The sequence below is a fragment of the Dipodomys merriami genome, unplaced genomic scaffold (assembly GCF_024711535.1).
Source record: "Dipodomys merriami isolate MVZ:Mamm:240054 unplaced genomic scaffold, mDipMer1.0.p SCAF_1349, whole genome shotgun sequence".
Taxonomy (NCBI): domain Eukaryota; kingdom Metazoa; phylum Chordata; class Mammalia; order Rodentia; family Heteromyidae; genus Dipodomys; species Dipodomys merriami.
In genome coordinates this window covers 31,338-50,800 of record NW_027202659.1, presented here as the reverse complement: position 1 = coordinate 50,800, position 19,463 = coordinate 31,338, and the positions used below count along the sequence as shown (strand labels likewise).

The window sequence follows — 19,463 nt, the reverse complement described above, 5'->3', positions numbered from 1 at the left end:
GAGCACCAGGTTTGAGTGAAAATGCCAAGCAAGAGTGCAAGGCCCTGAGTTCAAACCCCAGTTTTGGTACCCACTAAAAAATTGAAATTATTATACAACAGATCTGAAATGGTATTTCATAGATCATTTTCATGGGCACCCATCAAAGACTGTTTATGGGGCAGAATGATATTAAGTATAGTGAAACTTTGTTTAGAAATTTCTTGGTAAGTTGCACATCAGGCAGTTCAAAAATAAGTATCACTTAAGAAGGTGATTGTGATGTTCTCTGTGGCTGGATTTTGAAGTTCTGGGAACAGAGGCAATATTATGTAATCTGAAAAATGGTATTTCACAATATTAGGATTCTTTTTTTTTTGGATCCGGTCATGGGGCCTGAACTCTGGGCCTGGACACTGTCCCTCAGCTCTTCAGCTCAAGGCTAGAGCTCTACCACTTGAGCCACAGTGCCATTTCCGGCTTTTTTCTTTTTGCTTATGTGGTGCTGAGGAATCGAACCCAGGGCCTCTGGCTTGCAAGGCAAGCACTCTACCACTGAGCCACCTTCCCAGCCCAATATTAGGATTCTTGAAATGCACTGCAAATATATTTGCAGTCTGCCTGAGATAGGGAAATGAAGAGGCAAAGAAAAGGAAAACAAGTAAAATGTTTAAAAAGACTCTTCACAAGCGACCTGAAGAGGACCACAAATAGTCCTATGGAAGAGCCCACTGGACCTGGAAGAAAATGTGCTACAGTGCCACTTACCACATCTGTTTTTGTAGAATAACAAATAATTCGATGCCCTCTAATTATTGACCCTCTGAGGTGACACAGCACAAGGGCAGGTCATAGCAGTCCAGTCAAGCAAGTATATGATTAGTTAAGAATGTAGGTAAGAATATTAAGAATGTAGGCCAGGGTGTCTCTCTCTCCGTCTCCCTCTGAGAGCACCCACACTCTGCCCGAGTGTGCCCTGCCCTTCTGCTTGTCTGTATTCTCTTTGTCTGTCTCTTTGCCTGCTTGTTTACTCAAAAAAGCTCTATCAAGTTTTCTTTAAAAAAAAGAATGTCGAGGTGGCTTAGCAGTAGAGTACTTGTCTCCCATGCATGAAGCCCTGGGTTCAATCCCTCACCATCACAGAAACAGAAAAGGCTGGAAGTGGCGCTGTGGCTCAAGTGGTAGAGTGCTAGCCTTGAGCTGAAGAGCTGAGGGACAGCACCCAGGCCCAGAGTTCAGGCCACACAACTGCTAAAAAAAATGTAGGCCAACAGATGCATGCCTCTCTAAAATACATTCTGGTATGACTGCCTGCACTCCTACGTTTTTTCTTCTTCTAGTTCTGTTGCTTGAACACATGGCCTCTTCCTCTTTCTTAGCCTTTTTGGTAGAGGTTGGAGCTCACCTACTTGACTTACACTCCACTTCTGGGCTTTTGCTGGTTAATGGGAGATAATTCTCATAGGCTTTGGCTGGTTAATGGGAGATGATAAGTCTCATAGACTTTTGCTGGTTAATGGGAGATGATAAGTCACATAGGCTTTTGCTGGTTAATGGGAGATGATAATTCTCATAAGTTTGCTGGTTAATGGGAGATAATTCTCATAGGCTTTTGCTGGTTAATGGGAGATGATAATTCTCATAGGCTTTCTGGTTAATGGGAGATAATTCTCATAGACTTTTGCTGGTTAATGGGAGATAATTCTCATAGGCTTTTGCTGGTTAATGGGAGATAATTCTCATAGGCTTTGGCTGGTTAATGGGAGATGATAATTCTCATAGAGTTTTGCTGGTTAATGGGAGATAATTCTCATAGGCTTTTGCTGGTTAATAGGAGATGATAATTCTCATAGGCTTTTGCTGGTTAATGGGAGATGATAATTCTCATAGGCTTTGGCTGGTTAATGGGAGATGATAATTCTCATAGGCCTTTGCTGGTTAATGGGAGATAATTCTCATAGGTTTTGCTGGTTAATGGGAGATGATAATTCTCATAGGCTTTGGCTGGTTAATGGGAGATGATAAGTCGCATAGAGTTTTGCTGGTTAATGGGAGATGATAATTCTCATAGGCTTTTGCTGGTTAATGGGAGATGATAATTCTCATAGGCTTTTGCTGGTTAATGGGAGATGATAATTCTCATAGGCTTTCTGGTTAATGGGAGATGATAATTCTCATAGGCTTTTGCTGGTTAATAGGAGATAATTCTCATAGGCTTTTGCTGGTTAATGGGAGATAATTCTCATAGGCTTTTGTTGGTATGGAACATAATTCTCATAGACCTTTGAGCCTAGGCTGGGTTTTTTTTCTTTTAACTGTATTTTTTTTGTCTTTTCTTTTTTTGGTACTGGGGATCGAACCCAGGACGTTGCACTTGCTAGGCAAGCACTTTGCCACTGAGCTACCTCCCAGCCCCTGGGCTGGGTTTGAATGATTATTTTCAAATCGCCATGTGGAAAAGATATGACAGGCAACTGACTATTCAGAAACATAGTAAATAGTTCATCTCTCAAGTTCTCTGAAGCATGAAATGAATGTAATTGGAATGTCGCCATAATGTGGGGCTCTCCAAGAGGCTCTCAGAGAGGGACTGCAACAATACTTGACATCATCACAGAAAACATTTAAGAACAAGATATTAGATTTAAGTATATTCATTCATAATCAAGAACAGTGCACACTAAAAGGTAGAATGAGGGCTGAGAATATGGTTTAGTGGTAGAGTGCTTTTGCCTAGCATGCATGAAGCCCTGGGTTCAATTTCTCAGTAATTTCAAAGTAATTGTTTGCAACTACTCATAAAGTTACTGGACCTAAAGTTCCTAAGATCATCTTCTTTACATCAAAAATGCCCACTAGAGATATGTACATATTTTTCCCAGTTCCTAAGCATTTGGCACTACCTGAACCTACGTAAGATTTTAAGACTCAGGCGTTGTTCAGTAGCATGAATGTTCTTTTTAAGAAACCTAGTACACAGCAAAATGATCAAATGATGTGTTCTGAAAATCTAGTTTTAAGTCATTGCTCTCATGTATTTTAATGCAAAAATACACTTCTATTAACTTTTTAAAAATCAGTTTTACTGTTTCAAACAATAGTATGAAGTGCCCTTATCTGCTCATATTTAAATAACAATTTTAACAGTTTTAATTAGCAAATGATTATGTATTAATAGTTACAAAATGCTAAGTACTTGAAAATATTGTTTACCGATTAGTGACACGTCCAGGTCCCTAACTTCCAGGTGCTCTGCAACATATAATACCTGTATTTCTAAACTCATTTAGTAATAAGGTATTTTGTCAACACATTGGAGTAATCTGTCTTTATATGGATTTCAACTTTTAGAGACATTTTAATAAAAACACACTTTTATAAAAATTGGTCAAATATAGACAAAAAATTGGGGATAGGAAGGAAAAACTGGGAGAGAGCCAGAGAAGTGGTGACACTGTTCAAAAAGAAATGCACTTATTACCTGACTTACATAATATAATCCCTCTGTGTATAGGCTTTATAATAAAAAAATGAGATGAGGAAATGGAACTACCTGATATAGTAAATAAACATGTATAAGATGACCCATAAGTGCATAGAGATAGAGCACCTGCACATCCACTTTTATAGAAGCACTTATCACCTAACCCAGCTACAGAATCTCATGCTAAATATGAAAGCAGATAAATAATGTAGTATACACATTCTATGGGACATTATTAATTCATAATAATGAAATTATGTTGTTTGCAGGAAAATGAAATGTGATTATAGTGTGTGTGTGTGTGGTGATATTGAAATACTGGGAATGTTACTCTGAGCCTTGCACTTTTGCTTGGTGTCTTTTTTTTTTTTTTAATAAGCTGGTGTTCTACAGTTTAGCTTTTTTACTGGTTCATTGCAGATTCTTGGGCAAACTTTGAACTGTGATACTAAGATCTCATGCCCATAAAGGCATGAGCCACAGGTGCCCAACAGGAAATAATTTTGATCAAGATAAATCAAATCCAGAGAGACAAATATGCATGTTTTCACTCATATGTGAAATCTAAAAATGATAATAGCACTAGAACCTGGGTAAGACTCGAATAATGTTCTCCAGCATCCCATAGACATATGGACTGTGCTGCTCCTCTTGTTAGAAACCAGCTGACTTGTGTTCTTTTGCTCTATCCAGATGGAAACAGTTGGTAGGTGGGGAGAAGCTCTCTGTTATTCTGTATATGTAGGCATCCCAGATGACAGTAGGCAGTGGCAATCAGTCCTAGCTTTTGACAGCTAGGTTGAGGGCATGAGGTTCACAGGAACACTCTTTCTCCAGTTGATTCTGACAGCTGCCCTCAGTGGGTGCCTCCACTATATACCAGTGTTCTCTGATGCCAGCCAGTGTCTGCCCTTGATATTCTGGTCAGTTTTGCTAATGTCCTTTCCAATCATGGCTTTTCTTTTCCTTTTTTTTTTTAGTTGTACCATGTGAGAACGGTGTGCAAGATAAGTTGAGAGAATGTCTAGAATGTCTTTACTGGGACCTGACGTTACAACATCAATTTGGCCTGGGACCAGATGTTATAACATCAGCAACTTAGCAAGTAGGATATTTCCTAGTTGCTCACAAAGTGAACTGAGCCAGACTGCTTGTATGGTCAGAAGGGGGAAGGGACAAGGACATCTTCACCAATCTCAATGGTCTTCTCAAGTTTGCACCAATGAGGGTAGAGTCTGTTAGACAAATATAAGATTGTGTTTTCAGCAACCATAGGTCTTCTACTGAAGTACAGAACATGCTATATGCTGAGGGCCCTGTCTTCTGGGGATGAGGTCATGTTGATATAAGGAAAATCTGGCTGCCTAATCAGTGCTTAGCTCAAGGCAGCTATAGTCCCGAAGAAGGGTCAATTATAAGGTTAAAGAAAAAAAAAACTTCAAAAGAGTACTTAAAAGTTTATCAATAATATTTAGTACTATTTACTACGATCTTAATAATGCTTAATTTCTATTCTCATGCCCTGGTAAGTGATGGAGCCTACCATGCTTGAATTGTGTCTGTGAGAGTAAGACATTTGAGAAGAGTTCAGATAAAAGCACAATGGCTCTATTGGAGCTCTAATAGAATGTTCTAGAAGAAATATTTCTCCAGTGATCACGGTGGTTAACCTAGATGCTAATGGGCACTCAATTCGGAAAAGTAGCCCTGCCAGCCTGAACTGAAGTGTGTTTGGGGCTGTTACATGTATGGGTGATATTTTCAGAACACAGGCAGATCATCTGTCTTTGAAAGCCTTCCTCCCACCCTGGGGTTGTAGGATCCTCTTCCATGCCGCCTTCACATCCTTGTTTCACAGAGTGTAGATGAGTGGGTTGAGTTCTGGAGTGATGATACAGTACAGGACGTGAACTTGGCTTGTACTGCCCATCTGGTGGTGTGGCTTGGACACCTCCATCAGTTAGCTCAGGTTCCTGCCTGGCTAAGATCCTGTCTTTGACCCCACAGCTGCCCGCTCTGGGTCGGTTGGCCACCTCCAGTCGACCGTGTCTGGAGCGAAGGGCACTGCTGAGGGAGATGTGGGCCCTGGGGCCCGGGGTCTGTTGGCACCGCCCTTACTGCCATAGCCGACGGGGTGATGCTGCTTCTGCCTGGTCACTGCCCTCCAGGAGGCCATGTCTGAAGGCCTGGGGCTCATTCCTCTCTGCTTTCCCCTGTGTGGCCATGGCTTGCCACCGCATCAGAACTTGTGGCCCAGGCCTAGTCTGACCACATGGTGGTCCCGTGGAGGCTTGTATACATCACCATCTTCGCTTCTACCCAAGCGCCAGCATGGCAGTAACCCACCGGGTGCTAAAACCTTTGGGTGCCCTGCTCTCTGCGCTGGCCGCTTTGAGCCTGGCGTGGCCATCCCGTGGGCGCATCCCGGGGCCGGGCAGCGGCCGCGGGCCGGGTCGCCATCCCTCCAAGGCAGGCGTCGTGTGACTCCGCGGGCTGGCCTCCTCTTCTCCCGGGAGGCCAGGCGAGGCCAGGGCGCCGCTGGTGACCTCCACACAGCTTGTCCCGAGAACCGCGGTGCCTGCCGGCCTTCGGAGGACCTGGGGGGCCGGGAGGCCGCTCCTACCCGGGCGGGCCAGGGCGGCGCGGGGACCCTCCCCCCGACGCGCGGACAGACCCCTGGACAGCGCCCACACACAGGCGCGGACAGACCCCTGGACAGCGCCCCCACGCGCGGACAGACCCCTGGACAGCGCCCCCACGCGCGGACAGACCCCTGGACAGCGCCCCCACGCGCGGACAGACCCCTGGACAGCGCCCCCCACGCGCGGACAGACCCCTGGACAGCGCCCCCACAGGCGCGGACAGACCCCTGGACAGCGCCCCCACAGGCGCGGACAGACCCCTGGACAGCGCCCCCACGCGCGGACAGACCCCTGGACAGCCCCCCACAGGCGCGGACAGACCCCTGGACAGCCCCCCACAGGCGCGGACAGACCCCTGGACAGCCCCCCACAGGCGCGGACAGACCCCTGGACGGCGCCCGGCCCTCCCCCCACCTGCGGACTCCTCGGCGCGGGATGCAAACACCGCAGCCCAGTGCTGCGGGCCGCGGCGACGCCACTGTCACCGCGCAAGCCCTGTGAGGACGCTGCGGTCAGGGTGCCGGTCCCAAGGTAGCCCTGAGGAAAGTCGGGCACCTTTCCCACTCCATGTGCTCCTGGAGGCTCAAAGGCGCCATCCCGTGTGAATGGGTTCCTCCTGGTGCCCTGCGGCCGGCCTCGGGACCGGCTTCCTTCCGTCCCTGTCGGGGCGGGCTTGCGGCTTCTGCAACATGGCCGCCGCGGGCGCTGGCCACGCCCCCAACAGGCCGCCGCGGGGCGCTGGCCACGCCCCCAACAGGCCGCCGCGGGGCGCTGGCCACGCCCCCAACAGGCCGCCGCGGGGGCGCTGGCCACGCCCAATATGCCGCCGCAGGGCGCTGGCCACGCCCCCAACATGCCGCCGCGGGGCGCTGGCCACGCCCCAACAGGCCGCCGCGGGGGCGCTGGCCACGCCCCAACAGGCCGCCGCGGGGCGCTGGCCACGCCCCCAACAGGCCGCCGCCAAGATGACCGTCCACGCTGCGGTGCTGGTCACGCTCCCGCCAGGGCGGCCACGTCCCCGGATCCTCAGGCCGTGGCCCCGGGTGGGGACCCGCCGTCTTCTCCACGACTGTCCCCACCCGCGGCCCCGTCCTGCAGGGAGATCCGCTGCGACACGGCCGCCGCTGGAGCCCAGGCCGGGAGCAGCCGCGCGGGGCCCAGCGGGCCGCGGGGTGAGCGCCACCGCCGACGCCGCGGGCCGGGCCTCACGGTGGCCCCGTGGGGACGGCGGAGCCCGGGCCGGGCCGGCCCCGGCGTGAGCGGTGACCGCCCCGTGCCCGGCCCCGGCGTGAGCGGTGACCGCCCGTGCCCGGCCCCGGCGTGAGCGGTGACCGCCCCGTGCCCGGCCCCGGCGTGAGCGGTGACCGCCCCGTGCCCGGCCCCGGCTGCTTCTGTCTCCGAAGCCGCCTGGCCGCCCGCCTCGTGGGCCGGTCTGAGGCCCGGCCTCGGCCTCCTCCCGCCTCCCTCGGGCTCGGGGCCGGCGTCAGCCGCAGGTGTCCCCGGCCTCCTCCCGCCTCCCCCCCTCAGGGCGGAGGCCCCGGGCCGCGCCCCCCTCCAGGCTACCTTCGAAAGAGGAGCGGCTGTCCCTTTCATCGTGCTCCAAGGAGAGCTCAGGTCAGCGCTGTAAAGAATGCTTTTTCCCCCGGAAAAACGAACAAACACAAGTAGCGCTGAGCTGGCTCTTGGTTCCCGTCTGTGACTCTAGTCCTAAGGAAGCAGGGAAGGGTCCTGGTTAGCAGCGAGCAGGAGTCCCAGAGTGTGTAGGAACCGGTGTGCAAGAGGTCAGCGTCACAGAGTGGAAAAGCAGAGTGTGCAGGAACCGGTGTGCAAGAGGTCAGCGTCACAGAGTGGAAAAGCAGAGTGTGCAGGAACCGGTGTGCAAGAGGTCAGCGTCACAGAGTGGAAAAGCAGAGTGTGCAGGAACCGGTGTCCAAGAGGTCAGAGTCACACAGAGTGGAAAAGCAGAGTGTGTAGGAACCGGTGTGCAAGAGGTCAGCGTCACAGAGTGGAAAAGCAGAGTGTGTAGGAACTGGTGTGTAAGAGGTCAGCGTCACACAGAGTGGAAAAGCAGAGTGCTGTAGAGAGCTCGGGGCAGTGTCCAGGCCTGATTTGAAGTCCCAGTATCAGCATAAAAAATATGTAGTAAAGCCGTGCGCTGGTGGCTCACACCTGTCATCCTAGCTACTCAGGAGGCTGAGATCTGAGGATCACAGTTCAAAGCCAGCCCAGGCAGGAAAGTCTGTGAGATTCTTCTCTCCAGTAAACCACTAGAAAACTGGAAGTGGTGCTGTGGCTCAAGCACTAGAGCGCTGGACTTGAGCTGAAGAGCTGAGGGACAGGGCTCAGGCCCAGAGTTCAAGGGCCACAACCGACCAAAAAAAAAAAAAAAGTAAAACCAGAAACAGAGTACAAGTATGGCTGAAGAGGTCCTAAGTGCCTAAATATATTACCGCCAGAGGGAGTAAAATAAGGTACTCAAGAGAGGATTCATTGAAATGCTCCAGGGTATGTATTCATATACAAGATATAACATGGAGAGAAAGGCCTCAAGGAGTTTAATTTTTTTTCTTTTTCTCTTTTGTTTTGCTTTCTTCCTTTTCTCCTTTTTCTTTCTCTTCCTTTTCCCCTCTTCTTTTTTCCTATGCATTGGTCAGAGATCAGAACTCAAACTCAGTATCTGAGGCTTGCCTTTGAGGTGGCTGGCAACCATCTAAGTCCTCATTCTGTCAACTTCATTGGCCTCATGAGTCTTCACTTTTTTGTTGTTGTTGTTTTTTGTTTTTGTCGGTCGTGGGGCTTGAACTCTGGGCCTGAATGCTGTCCCGCAGCTCTTCAGCTCAAGGCTAGTGCTCTACCACTTGAGCTACAGCGCCACTTCCGTTTTTCTGGTGGCTTATTGGAGATAAGAGTTTCATGGACTTTCCTGCCCGGGCTGGCTTTGAACCGCTATCCTCAGATCCCAGCCTCCTGAGTAGCTAGGATTACAGGCGTGAGTCTTCACTTTCTTTCTGGGAGGCAAGTGATCCTGTTGCCTTCCAAGGATCCTTCAGTTGGATGCATCCTGAGAGGTGAGGGCTACCTAGAGCTCCAGTTCAAAATAATTTCCTCACCTGGCTTTATTTACTAAAACTTTTTTTTTTTTTTTGGTTGTGGAGCTTGAATTCTGGGCCTGGGTGCTGTTCTGCAGCTCTTCAGCTCAAGGAAGTGCTACCTACACCACTTGAGCCACAGTACCACTTCTGGTTTTCTGGTGGTTTATTGGAGAAAAGAGTCTCACAGATTTTCCTGCCTAGGCTGGCTTTTAACCATGATCCTCAGATCTCAGCCTCCTGAATAGCTAGGATTACAGACGTGAGATACCAGCATCCAGCTATTCAAACTCTTAATCCTACCTTCACAGGAGGATGAGTTGTGAAGATGGTAGTTTGAAGGTAGAATGGGGAAACCATTAGAGTGCATGTTAGGTTTAGAGTACTTGTTCAGGTACTTGTTGATGTACATGTTGGTGGTTAGGGTACTTAGGATATATATGAAGAGTGAGGCTATGTGTTAGGGTTAAGTTACGTGTTAGGGTAAGGGCATGTATGAGGGTACAGTTTAGGATTAAGCCATGTGTTATGGTATGGTTCCATACATATGAAGTACTTGTTAGGGTGCATGTGAGGTAGAGTAAGTGGTAGTAGTTAAGATATGTGTTGTGATTAGGAAAACAGAAAAGAAGGCCATCATGTTAAACTTAGAGAAAGAGTAGAATGACATCAATGTAGGCTTGACTTGCAGCCTCTAGGTTCACTCGACTGCCCATCTGGCAGCTTGGCTTGGATATCTCCTCCACTTTTCTCAAGTGCCAACCTGGCTGTGACCCAGTCTTTAATCTCTCAGCATCCCACTCTTTCTCTTGGCACAGCCACTGCCAGTGACACCTACAGAAGCTGGATCTAAGGGCATCGTTGAGGGAGCTGTGGGCCCTTGGGGCTGAGTGCTGATGGCGCTGACCTTGTCGTAGCTGCGGAGGGGACACCACTGCCCCCTGGGTGCTGGCTGTGAGGCGGCCATAGCTGATGGCTTGGGCCCCGTTCACTCCTTGCACCACGTCCGTATGTGGACATGGTCTTTTGGGGGAGCGGTGGGCCCTGGGGCCTGAGGGATGCTGCCATTGCCCTTGTTGCCACAGCTGCCAAGGAGACACTGCTGCTGAATGGGCTCTGCCTATTAGGTGGTCATGTTTGATGACTCTGGGCTCCATTTCACTCCCTGCCACCCTGTGTGGCCATGCCCTTCGACCTCACCACATGTGGCTCAGGCCTGGTGTGACCACGTGGTGGTACTATGGGGCTGAGAGCTACTTCCATGCATCACCAACTATCTCCATTAGCAGCCGCTATCCAAGAATTGACACAGCTGTACCATTTCTAAAATTTCCTGGAGTCGTGCTCTCTCCCCTAACCTCTGAGCCTGGCTGTGGGCATCCTGTGCATCCTCACAGGTGCCTGGGGCCCAGGCCTGCCAGCCACAAGAGGTCCCTTGGGGCTGCAGGCTGATTGCATCACCAGTGCAGCCATAGAAACTGTCTTGAGGTCACTGCTGCCAGAGTGCTAGTTCCCGGGTATCTCTGTCTGAAATCGTGCTTGCCCTGCTGTTTGTCCTCATTCTTCCGTAAGGCAAGGAGGGGGCATGGCTTGTGACCTCAGCCATGCCCTGTGCGGAGAGTAACAGTGACCGCCAGTGTTCCTTGAAGCTGGGCTGCCGGGGCACAGTATTTTTTTTTTTTTTTTTTTTTTTTTGCCAGTCATGGAGCCTGAACTCTGGGCCTCAGAGCTGTCCCTCAGCTCTTCAGCTCAAGGCTAGCACTCTGCCACTTGAGCCACAGCTCCACTTCCGGCTTTTTCATTTGCTTATGTGGTGCTGAGGAATTGAACCCAGGGCTTCATGCATGCAAGGCAAGCGCTCTACCACTGAGCCACCTTCCCAGCCGGGGCACAGTCTTGAGGGCAGTCTTGTCTAAAATCCCGGTGTGCTCTGCTCTGGACTCCCTACTCCACCACGAAGCACGGAGAGGCCACTGTGTGTGACCTCTTCAGCACTCAGGACCACAAACTGCAGGCCTGAGGGCCTACTGGCTGCTTGTGAGGACACTGAGGCCAGGGTACCTGTCTCAAGGCATCCTCACCAGAAAAGTTGGGGAGCCTTTCTCTGTCCATGCTCTCCTTGAGGGTGAAGAACACCACCCCTCTGAACTTGAGGATGTCAAGTGCCCTGTGTCTGGCCCTTGGCACTGGGGGTTGCTTCCCTCACTGTGGTCAATGATGAAACCATTATCCACCTTTGTGATTTCTTTTGGCCCATGTTAGTTTACTGATTGTTTCTACTATTTGCTGAAATATGCCTTTGAATTTCTGCAGTATTTATGTTACGATTTCAGTCGTACTTTTTATTTCTAGAATTTTTATTTGTTTTTATATTTTGTCTCTTAGATTTCCGAGTTAGTCATGGGTAACTTCCCTTTTATTCAGTTTTATTTTTCACAATTTCTTTACTCTGCTGTCTACTGCAGTGCAGATATAGTAAATGGATCATTCTCAAACTATACAATTCATAAATTAGCACAATATTATGGTTGTCCTTCTAAAAATTATCGGTGGCTGTTGTTATTCCCTTACTGTACCTAATTTCTATGTTGAAATCTGTAATAGGTATGTTTGGATAGGGAAGAACATAGGTAGATGTATTTCGACTAGTTACTCTCCACCAGTCGGTGGAGAGTGAACCTTCTATAGGAGGAAACTTGAATTACAGGAGAAAAGTCATCTATAATCACAAAAGAGGAAATGAATTCACTTAGTCACATTATTTTGAAAACATTAAACAGGGGAGTTTAAATCTGGAAAAATGTGTAAGACTGTCTTTCAGTTTCATATTACTCATGTAGGAGTAATTGAAAAGGAAGAAAGCTTATAGAGAGACAAATTGAGGGAGGAGAGAAGAAAAAGGAAGAAGAAAAAGGAACCAGGTGCTGGTGGTTTACGCCTGTCATCCCAGCTGCTTAGGAGGCTGAGATCTGCCTGGGCAGCAAAGTCCGTGAGACTCTTTTCTCCAATAAACCACCAGAAAACTGGAAGTGGTGCTGTGGCTCAAGTGGTATAGCCCTAGCCTTGAGCAGAAGAGCTGAGGGATGGCGCCCAGGCCCAGAGTTCAAGCCCCTTGACAGCCAAAAAAAAAAAAAAAAAAAACCCAGAAAATTAGAATTGAAAGAATTCAATTAACTGATTTAAATCTATAAACATATAGCCTATTAGAATTACATGTTCAAATTAGTGTAACTTGCAAATCACTGGCATTAGCACATGAGAGGTGAGATGTTTTGGGGATTTTCCAGGTTCTCAAATCTCTCAAAATGCTTGCTGCTTAGCTACTAATTCCGTAAGTATAAGATGCTCACTTGAATAGGTGGTGATAGCCTCATCTCAGATCTTCACCATCTGCAGAGCTTCCAGATCCTTGCCAGGAGCCTTCTGAGAGCTCCCTTCACATCCTTATTCCTCAGAGTGTAGATGAAGGGATTCAGGGTGGGGGTGATTATGGAATAGAAGAGAGAGATAAACTTGCCCTGCTCCTGGGAGTATCTGGAGGGAGGCTGCAGGTACATGTAGATGGCAGGTAGGTAGAAGAGAGAGACCACCACCAGGTGGGAAGAACAAGGCCCAACGGCCTTGTGCCTTCCCGTGGAGGACTGGATCCTGAGCACAGCTCGGGCAATGAAGCCATAGGAGAGAAGGATGAGAGCTAGGGGGACAAGCACAAAGAAGCCCACCAGCACCGCTAGTGTCGTGTCATTCACGGTCGTGTCAGCACAGGACAACTTGATCATGGCTGGCACCTCACAAAAGAAGTTGTTTAGCACCTGCCGCCCACAGAAGGGCAATTGTACAGTCAGAACCACTTGAACAAGAGAGTTGCCAAAGCCACTGAGCCAGGCCACAGCCACCAGCTGCTGGCAGAGAGAGCGGTGCATGATGATGGCATACCGGAGGGGCTCGCAGATGGCCACGTAGCGATCCAGGGCCATGGCGGCCAAGACAATGCATTCCGTGCACCCCAGCCAGTGGAAAATCGCATACTGCACTGTGCAGCCTCCGTAGCTGATGGTCTTCTCGGAGCTGCCCATGTTGAACAGCATCTGGGGTACCGTGGTGGTGGTATAGCAGAGGTCCAGGAAGGACAGGTGGCTGAGGAAGATGTACATGGGGCTGTGGAGTTGGGGATCCAGGCGGGACACCAGCATGATGGAAATGTTTCCCAACATTGCCAGAACGTAGGACACCAGGAGGACCACAAAGAGAGGCAGCTCCAGCCATGGTCGGTCAGAAACACCCAGAAGGATGAAGTCTGTCAGGGGACCCCCCGCGGTGCTGTGGTTGTCACTTCTCATGCCGAGGCATCTTCTGGTAGCGGTTAGGAGGCTCAAGCAAATAACTCGTGAGATAAATAGTGAAGCCTTTTTCTGGCGCCAGTGTCTTCCCTGTCTTCTTTCCAACCCTGTCTCACCTTCCCGACCTCTGTGAAGACACTGGGATGTGGAGCAGTCAGAAGCAAATCAGAACAGCAGCATGCAGTTCTTAGGTTTTCCTTTCTCTCTGATCTTAACTAAACCATGTAGTCTCTCAGAACTTCACTTTCTGCATCTGTTAAAATGAGGAAAACAAATCTGACTTCAGTGTCAGAATCTTGAAGATGGTTAAAGTCTTCATGTGATCCATACTACATGAGTAACAATTTTAAATAGTATTTCAGCCTTGGCTTAATCTTGACCCCACTCCTGATGACCTTCCTTGATAAGGTTCTGGAGCAGAGACTCTTCTTTTTTCTTTTCTCCCTCTCCCTCCCTCCCCTCCTCCCCCCTTCCCTTCCTCCCTCCCTCCCTCGTTCCTTCCTTCCTTCCTTCCTTCCTCTCTTTCTTTCTATACTGTTACTTGGGCTTTAATTTAGAACTTGGAGACTACTTTAGCTTTTTCACTGAGGACTAGTACTCTAGCATTTGAGCGAAATTGGTTAACTGGAGATATGAGTTTCACAGACTTTGCTTCCTTGACTGGCTTCAAATCTGAACCTCCCGAGTAGCTCGGATAACAGGCCTAAACCTGGCTTAGAATTATTTTCTAATGTGCCTGCCTGCCTTCCCGCCTACCCGCCCCACACATTTTCACTATAATCTATTCATCTTCACCATATCACTCTGTTTGCCCCCTTCCTTCTTCCCAAAACAATTTCAGCAGATTTTATTCCATTTTCACAGTTGTAAATGACTGATTAGTACAGTATTCATCGTCCTTCATCCTCTTGTTAGCCCAATGTTTTCCTGCTTGTACCCACTCACAGAATTTTTCTTTCCTTGCCCAACCTCATTTTGATCACCTGTTATCATTTTCTTTATGTTTTTTTCATATATACTTGAAATGTGTTACAGAGTTACTCATGCTCTTTTTGCTCTCCCTTCCCCTTTGCCTCTCAATTTGGTTTATGTGCTATATTTTCCATAGAAACAATTATAGTAGAATGTCAGCCATCAAGAAAGCAACCAGTTGGGCTGGGAAGTTGGACTGGGAAGGTGGCTCAGTGGTAGAGTGCTTGCCTTGCATGCATGATGCCCTGGGTTAGATTCCTCAGCACCACACAGGCAGAAAAAGCCAGAAGTGGCACTGTGGTTCAATGTCATAGGGTACTACCCTTGAGCCGAAAAGCTGAGGGACAGTGCCAGGGCCCAGAGTTCAGGCCCTATGACCAGCCAAAAAAAAAAAAAAAAAAAAAAACAACCAAAAAAACACAAAACCATGGGCTGGGAAGGTGGCTCAGTGGTAGAGCGCTTGCCTTGCATCCATGAGGCCCTGGGTTCCATTCCTCAGCCCCTTATAAGCAGAAAAAAGTCAGAAATGGCACTGTGGTTCAATGTCGTAGGGTGCTAGCCTTGAACTGAAGAGCTGAGGAACAGCATCCAGGCCCAGAGTTCAGCCGCCAGGACTGACCAAAAAAGAAAGCAACCAACATCATATGCTTGTGAAGATGCAGAGAAACCAGAAACTTCATACACTCTGGGTGAGAAGTACAGCCAATTTGTAAATTAGTATAGAGGTTCTTCAAAAGACTAAAAGTGGATTTTTCTTATGACCGGGTTATACCACTATTGAGCATATATCCAAATGAGTATAAATTCATACACAGAAAGACACCTGTCTACCCATGTTTATTGCTATGCTATTCATAATAGCCAAACAATGGAGTCAACTGAGAAACCCAAAATGGTTGAGTTGATAAAGATTATGTACACACACATATACATATATAGAATATATACTATACATTTAGTGTATAGTATATTTTATATATACTGTGAAATATTACATAATCACAAAAAGATGAAATTGTTTCATTTGCAGTAAAATGGATGCATTTGGAGAACATTATCTTGAGTGAGACAAACCAAATTCAAAACACAAAGTATTGTATGTTTTGGATCATATGTAGAAGCTAGGCTTAAAAGACATAGCTATTTATAAGCATAGAATTTTTAACAAAGGAAGAAAGCTCTTGTGCAGTGTAGCAAATAACTGTTGGGGTTTAATAAAAAATAAGATGGCCTTAGAAATTAGTCTAGTGCTAACTGGTCTCACACTGGAGTGATATTTAGATTTCAGGTAGACTTTTTGCCAAGCAGCTGATCTCTTAGTGATAGAAAACAAGTGAATGTAACGTGTGGATACTGTCACTATCAAGACACCATAGCATTGCCGTCTGCTGGTTTGTGGCTTTGCTACAGAGCCCCTTTAGCTTCCAGCCTTCTACCTCAAGCCCTGCCCGTTCTAATGGGAGTACTGTGCTTATTGATAAACCTGAAAATAAATCCGACATGCAAGTAATTTATGGAGTTTTCCCCCACCAAATTATTGACTTGGTGCTTTATCCACAGATTGTAAGACTTACAGAGATCTATTTCACTTAGAGGTTGCAAAAAGCAGATTTTCATGAGTTGCTATCTTAAAGAACTCAGTAGTTATTTAAAAATGACTCAAATCCTAAAGTTTAAGTGGTTAAATGTAAATTTCCCTTTTCTTTCAGTAGTGTGAAAGTATATACTGTTTGCTGTAATGCTCTCAATATTCTTTTTTTGTTTTTTGTTTTTTTGGTCCGGTCATGGGCCTGAACTCTGGGCCTGGGTGCTGTCCCTCAGCTCTTCAGCTCAAGGCTAGCACTCTACCACTTGAGCCACAGCGCCACTTCCGGCTTTTTTTCTTTTTGCTTATGTGGTGCTGAGGAATCGAACCCAGGGCCTCAGGCATGCAAGGCAAGCGCTCTACCACTGAGCCACCTTCCCAGCCCCTGCTCTCAATATTCTTGAGAAATAATCATTATACTTTCCCCCACTATTAAGAGTAGTTAAAGAGATTAGTTTTACAAATGGAATTTTGTCTCTAATCAAGATCTGTTTTAACACTGCAAGCTGTGACAGGGCACAATCAGGTTTAGCACTTTTAGAAATTAGTTAATTAGTTTATATTTGTGGTGGTCCTGGTGTTTGAACTCAGAGCCTGGTGCTGTCCCTTAGCTTTTATTCCTCAAGGTTGATGCTCTATTATTTGAGCCATAGCCCACTTCTGGTTTTTTGGAGGTTAATTGGAGCTAAGAGTCTCATGGACTTTCCTGCTGGGTCTGTCTTCAAATCTCAGTCCTGATAGCCTCCAAAGTTGCTAAGATTACATGTGTGAGTCACTGGCCCTTGGCTCCTGTGCTCTTTCTTTTGTTTTTTGAGTCATGGGGCTTGAACTCTGGGCCTGGGCGCTGTCCCTCAGCTCTTCAGCTCAAGGCTAGTGCCCTACCACTTGAGCCACAGCGCCACTTTCGGTTTTCTGAGTGATTTATTGGAGATAAGAGTCTCTTGGACTTTTGAGCCTGGGCTGGCTTTGAACCGTGATCCTCAGATCTCAGCCTCCTGAGTAGCTAGGGTTATAAGCGTGAGCCACTGGCACCTAGCCTGGTGTGCTTTTAAAGCCCACTTTTTTATGGTATATATTAGGCCCATGTCTGCATTCATGATGGTAATGGCAATGTGAGATTATGGTCTCAATGATACCCTAGGGGGTTATAAGGAGGTGGGTCTCTGGCCTGACTGGTTGTTGCTAACTCTACAGCTTCCCTCACTTTCTGACTTCACTCATTGCCTTGTCACAGCTTGCAGTGTTAAAACAGATCTTGATAGAGACAAAATTCCATTTGTTTGTTTGTTTTTGGTAGGTCGTGGGGCTTGAACTCTGGACCTGGGCACTGTCCCTGCACTCTTCAGCTCAAGGCGAGCGCTCTACCACTTGAGCTACGGCGCCACTTCCAGTTTTCTGGTGGTTTATTGGAGATAGGAGTCTCACAGTCTCTCCTGCCTGGGCTGTCTTTGAACCACGATCCTTAGATCTCAGCCTCCTGAGTAGCTAGGATTACAGGCGTGAGCCACCAGTGCCTGGCTACAAAATTCCATTTGTAAAACTAATCTCTTTAAGAACTCTCTAGGGGCTGGGAAGGTAGCTCAGTCGTAGAGTGCTTGCCTTGCATGCACGAGGCCCTGGGCTCGATTCCTCAGCACCACATAAGCAGAAAAATCTGGAAGTGGTATAAATTGTGGCTCAAGTGGTAGAGCACTAGCCTTGAGCTGAAGAGATGAGGGACAGCGCCCAGGCCCAGAGTTCAAGCCCCATCTCTCTCTCTCTCTCTCTCTCTCTCTCTCTCTCTCTCTCTCTCTCTCTCTCTCTCTCTCTCTCTCTCTCACACACACACACACACACACACAGTACTCAATAGAATAGTGGGGGAAAGTATAATGATTGTTTCACAAGAATATTGAGAGCGGGCTGGGAAGGTGGCTCAGTGGTAGAGCGCTTGCCTTGCATGCCTGAGGCCCTGGGTTCGATTCCTCAGCACCACATAAGCAAAAAGAAAAAAGCCAGAAGTGGTGCTGTGGCTCAAGTGGTAGAGCACTAGCCTTGAGCTGAAGAGCTGAGGGACAGCGCCCAGGCCCAGAGTTCAGGCACCACGACTGGACCCCCCCCCCAAAAAAAAAAAAAGAATATTGAGAGCATTCCACCTACTCTACCACATGAAAAAGGAAATTCTTTGGAGTAGCACAGGAGTGGAAACACAGCTTTATTGAAAAGATCTAAGCATCTTTTAAAAACTCAATCTGAAATTCTACTTAGGGTTCTTGTCATCTAAGAAAACAGAAGGCCCTGGGCACCTGCCAAGGCCAGACCTAGATCACACCACAGACTCGATCCTAGGGAGGAGGCCTGGGGAAGCCAGCTTTTTAACTGATGCCAGAGGTGCGTCCTCATCCTAGCAGCAGTGGGAAGTACAGGATGTACTTGCAAGCCCTAATTCAATAGCATGCTCTTTATTAGACAGAGGTTATGATTAAAATAAATCAAAACATTAGCTGACAGAATGAGAGATTCTAACAGTGAAATCTCAACTCTTGTCTTCAATACTTGTCTGCTAAAATAAAACAAAAGCCTTTTAAAAAATCTGTCCTGGGGCTTGAACTCAAGGCCTAGGTGCTGACCTGTGCTTTTGTGCTCAAGGCTAGTACTCTTACCATAGCCACAGATCTGTGTCTTGTCTTTTTCTAAAAAGTCATTTAGAGATAATAGTTTCACAGACTTTCTTTCCTGCCTGGTTGCAAAAGCTTTTATACTGCAGTTTTAGTTTCTACCTATTAAATTTTTTGAAAGCAAATATTGCAAAAACTAAACACAAGGTCCACTACTTCATAATGCAGAGTTTTTGTTTGTCCCAAGTCAAGGGCACCATGAGGGATTTACCTTGATGGATCCATGGCTTCTACAGAAGACTCGGTTTAAAGATGGAGCAGCCTGAGGCGTGTCTACTGGGAAGATACGCTCTGCACATGTGGAGCATATATTAGGAAAGTGCCTCTTGTTGGTGTTCAGATGAGGCTACTGAGACGTTGTCCGTACCTGACCTTGGCAGGCATTGAAAACTCATTCTAACAGTTGAGGTTCCTCACTGCCGGCCTGCTGGGGACATGCAGGGCTTTGGGGTTTTCCTGGTGTCACAGGTCTGGAGATTTTCTCTAAGTTGTGCTACCTGGAGATGGTATAGCAAGCAAACACACTTACACAGTGGAGATGACTTCTGAGGAACACAACGGGTCTTTCAATGACCTGCTTCCTGCTTATTTCAAAAGTATTCTGAGATTAAACTTGACCTTATCTTCTCCACTGTTTTCTAGGAGAGTTTTGCTCTTTTCCCTGAGAGACTGGGAGGAAAAGCTTATTTTCTGTTTGGGGATGTTTTCCCTGATG

The 19,463-nt window shown here is 47.6% G+C and overlaps 2 protein-coding genes across 8 annotated transcripts in view; one reads left to right on the top strand and one right to left on the bottom strand.

The window, feature by feature from the left end:
• The window catches only part of LOC138825131 (NACHT, LRR and PYD domains-containing protein 3-like), an 88,488-nt gene that overhangs the window by 63,709 nt on the left and 5,316 nt on the right, over positions 1-19,463 (top strand). The window lies entirely within an intron of this gene.
• Positions 12,578-13,534, bottom strand: LOC138825135 (olfactory receptor 2B11-like). Its single transcript, XM_070019561.1, has one exon. It carries the CDS (start codon positions 13,532-13,534, stop codon positions 12,578-12,580), a length of 957 nt encoding a protein of 318 aa, XP_069875662.1.

Excerpts from the sequence above, each read along its gene's own strand:
- LOC138825135 (XM_070019561.1), bottom strand. The coding sequence starts at position 13,534 with ATGAGAAGTGACAACCACAGCACCGCGGGGGGTCCCCTGACAGACTTC.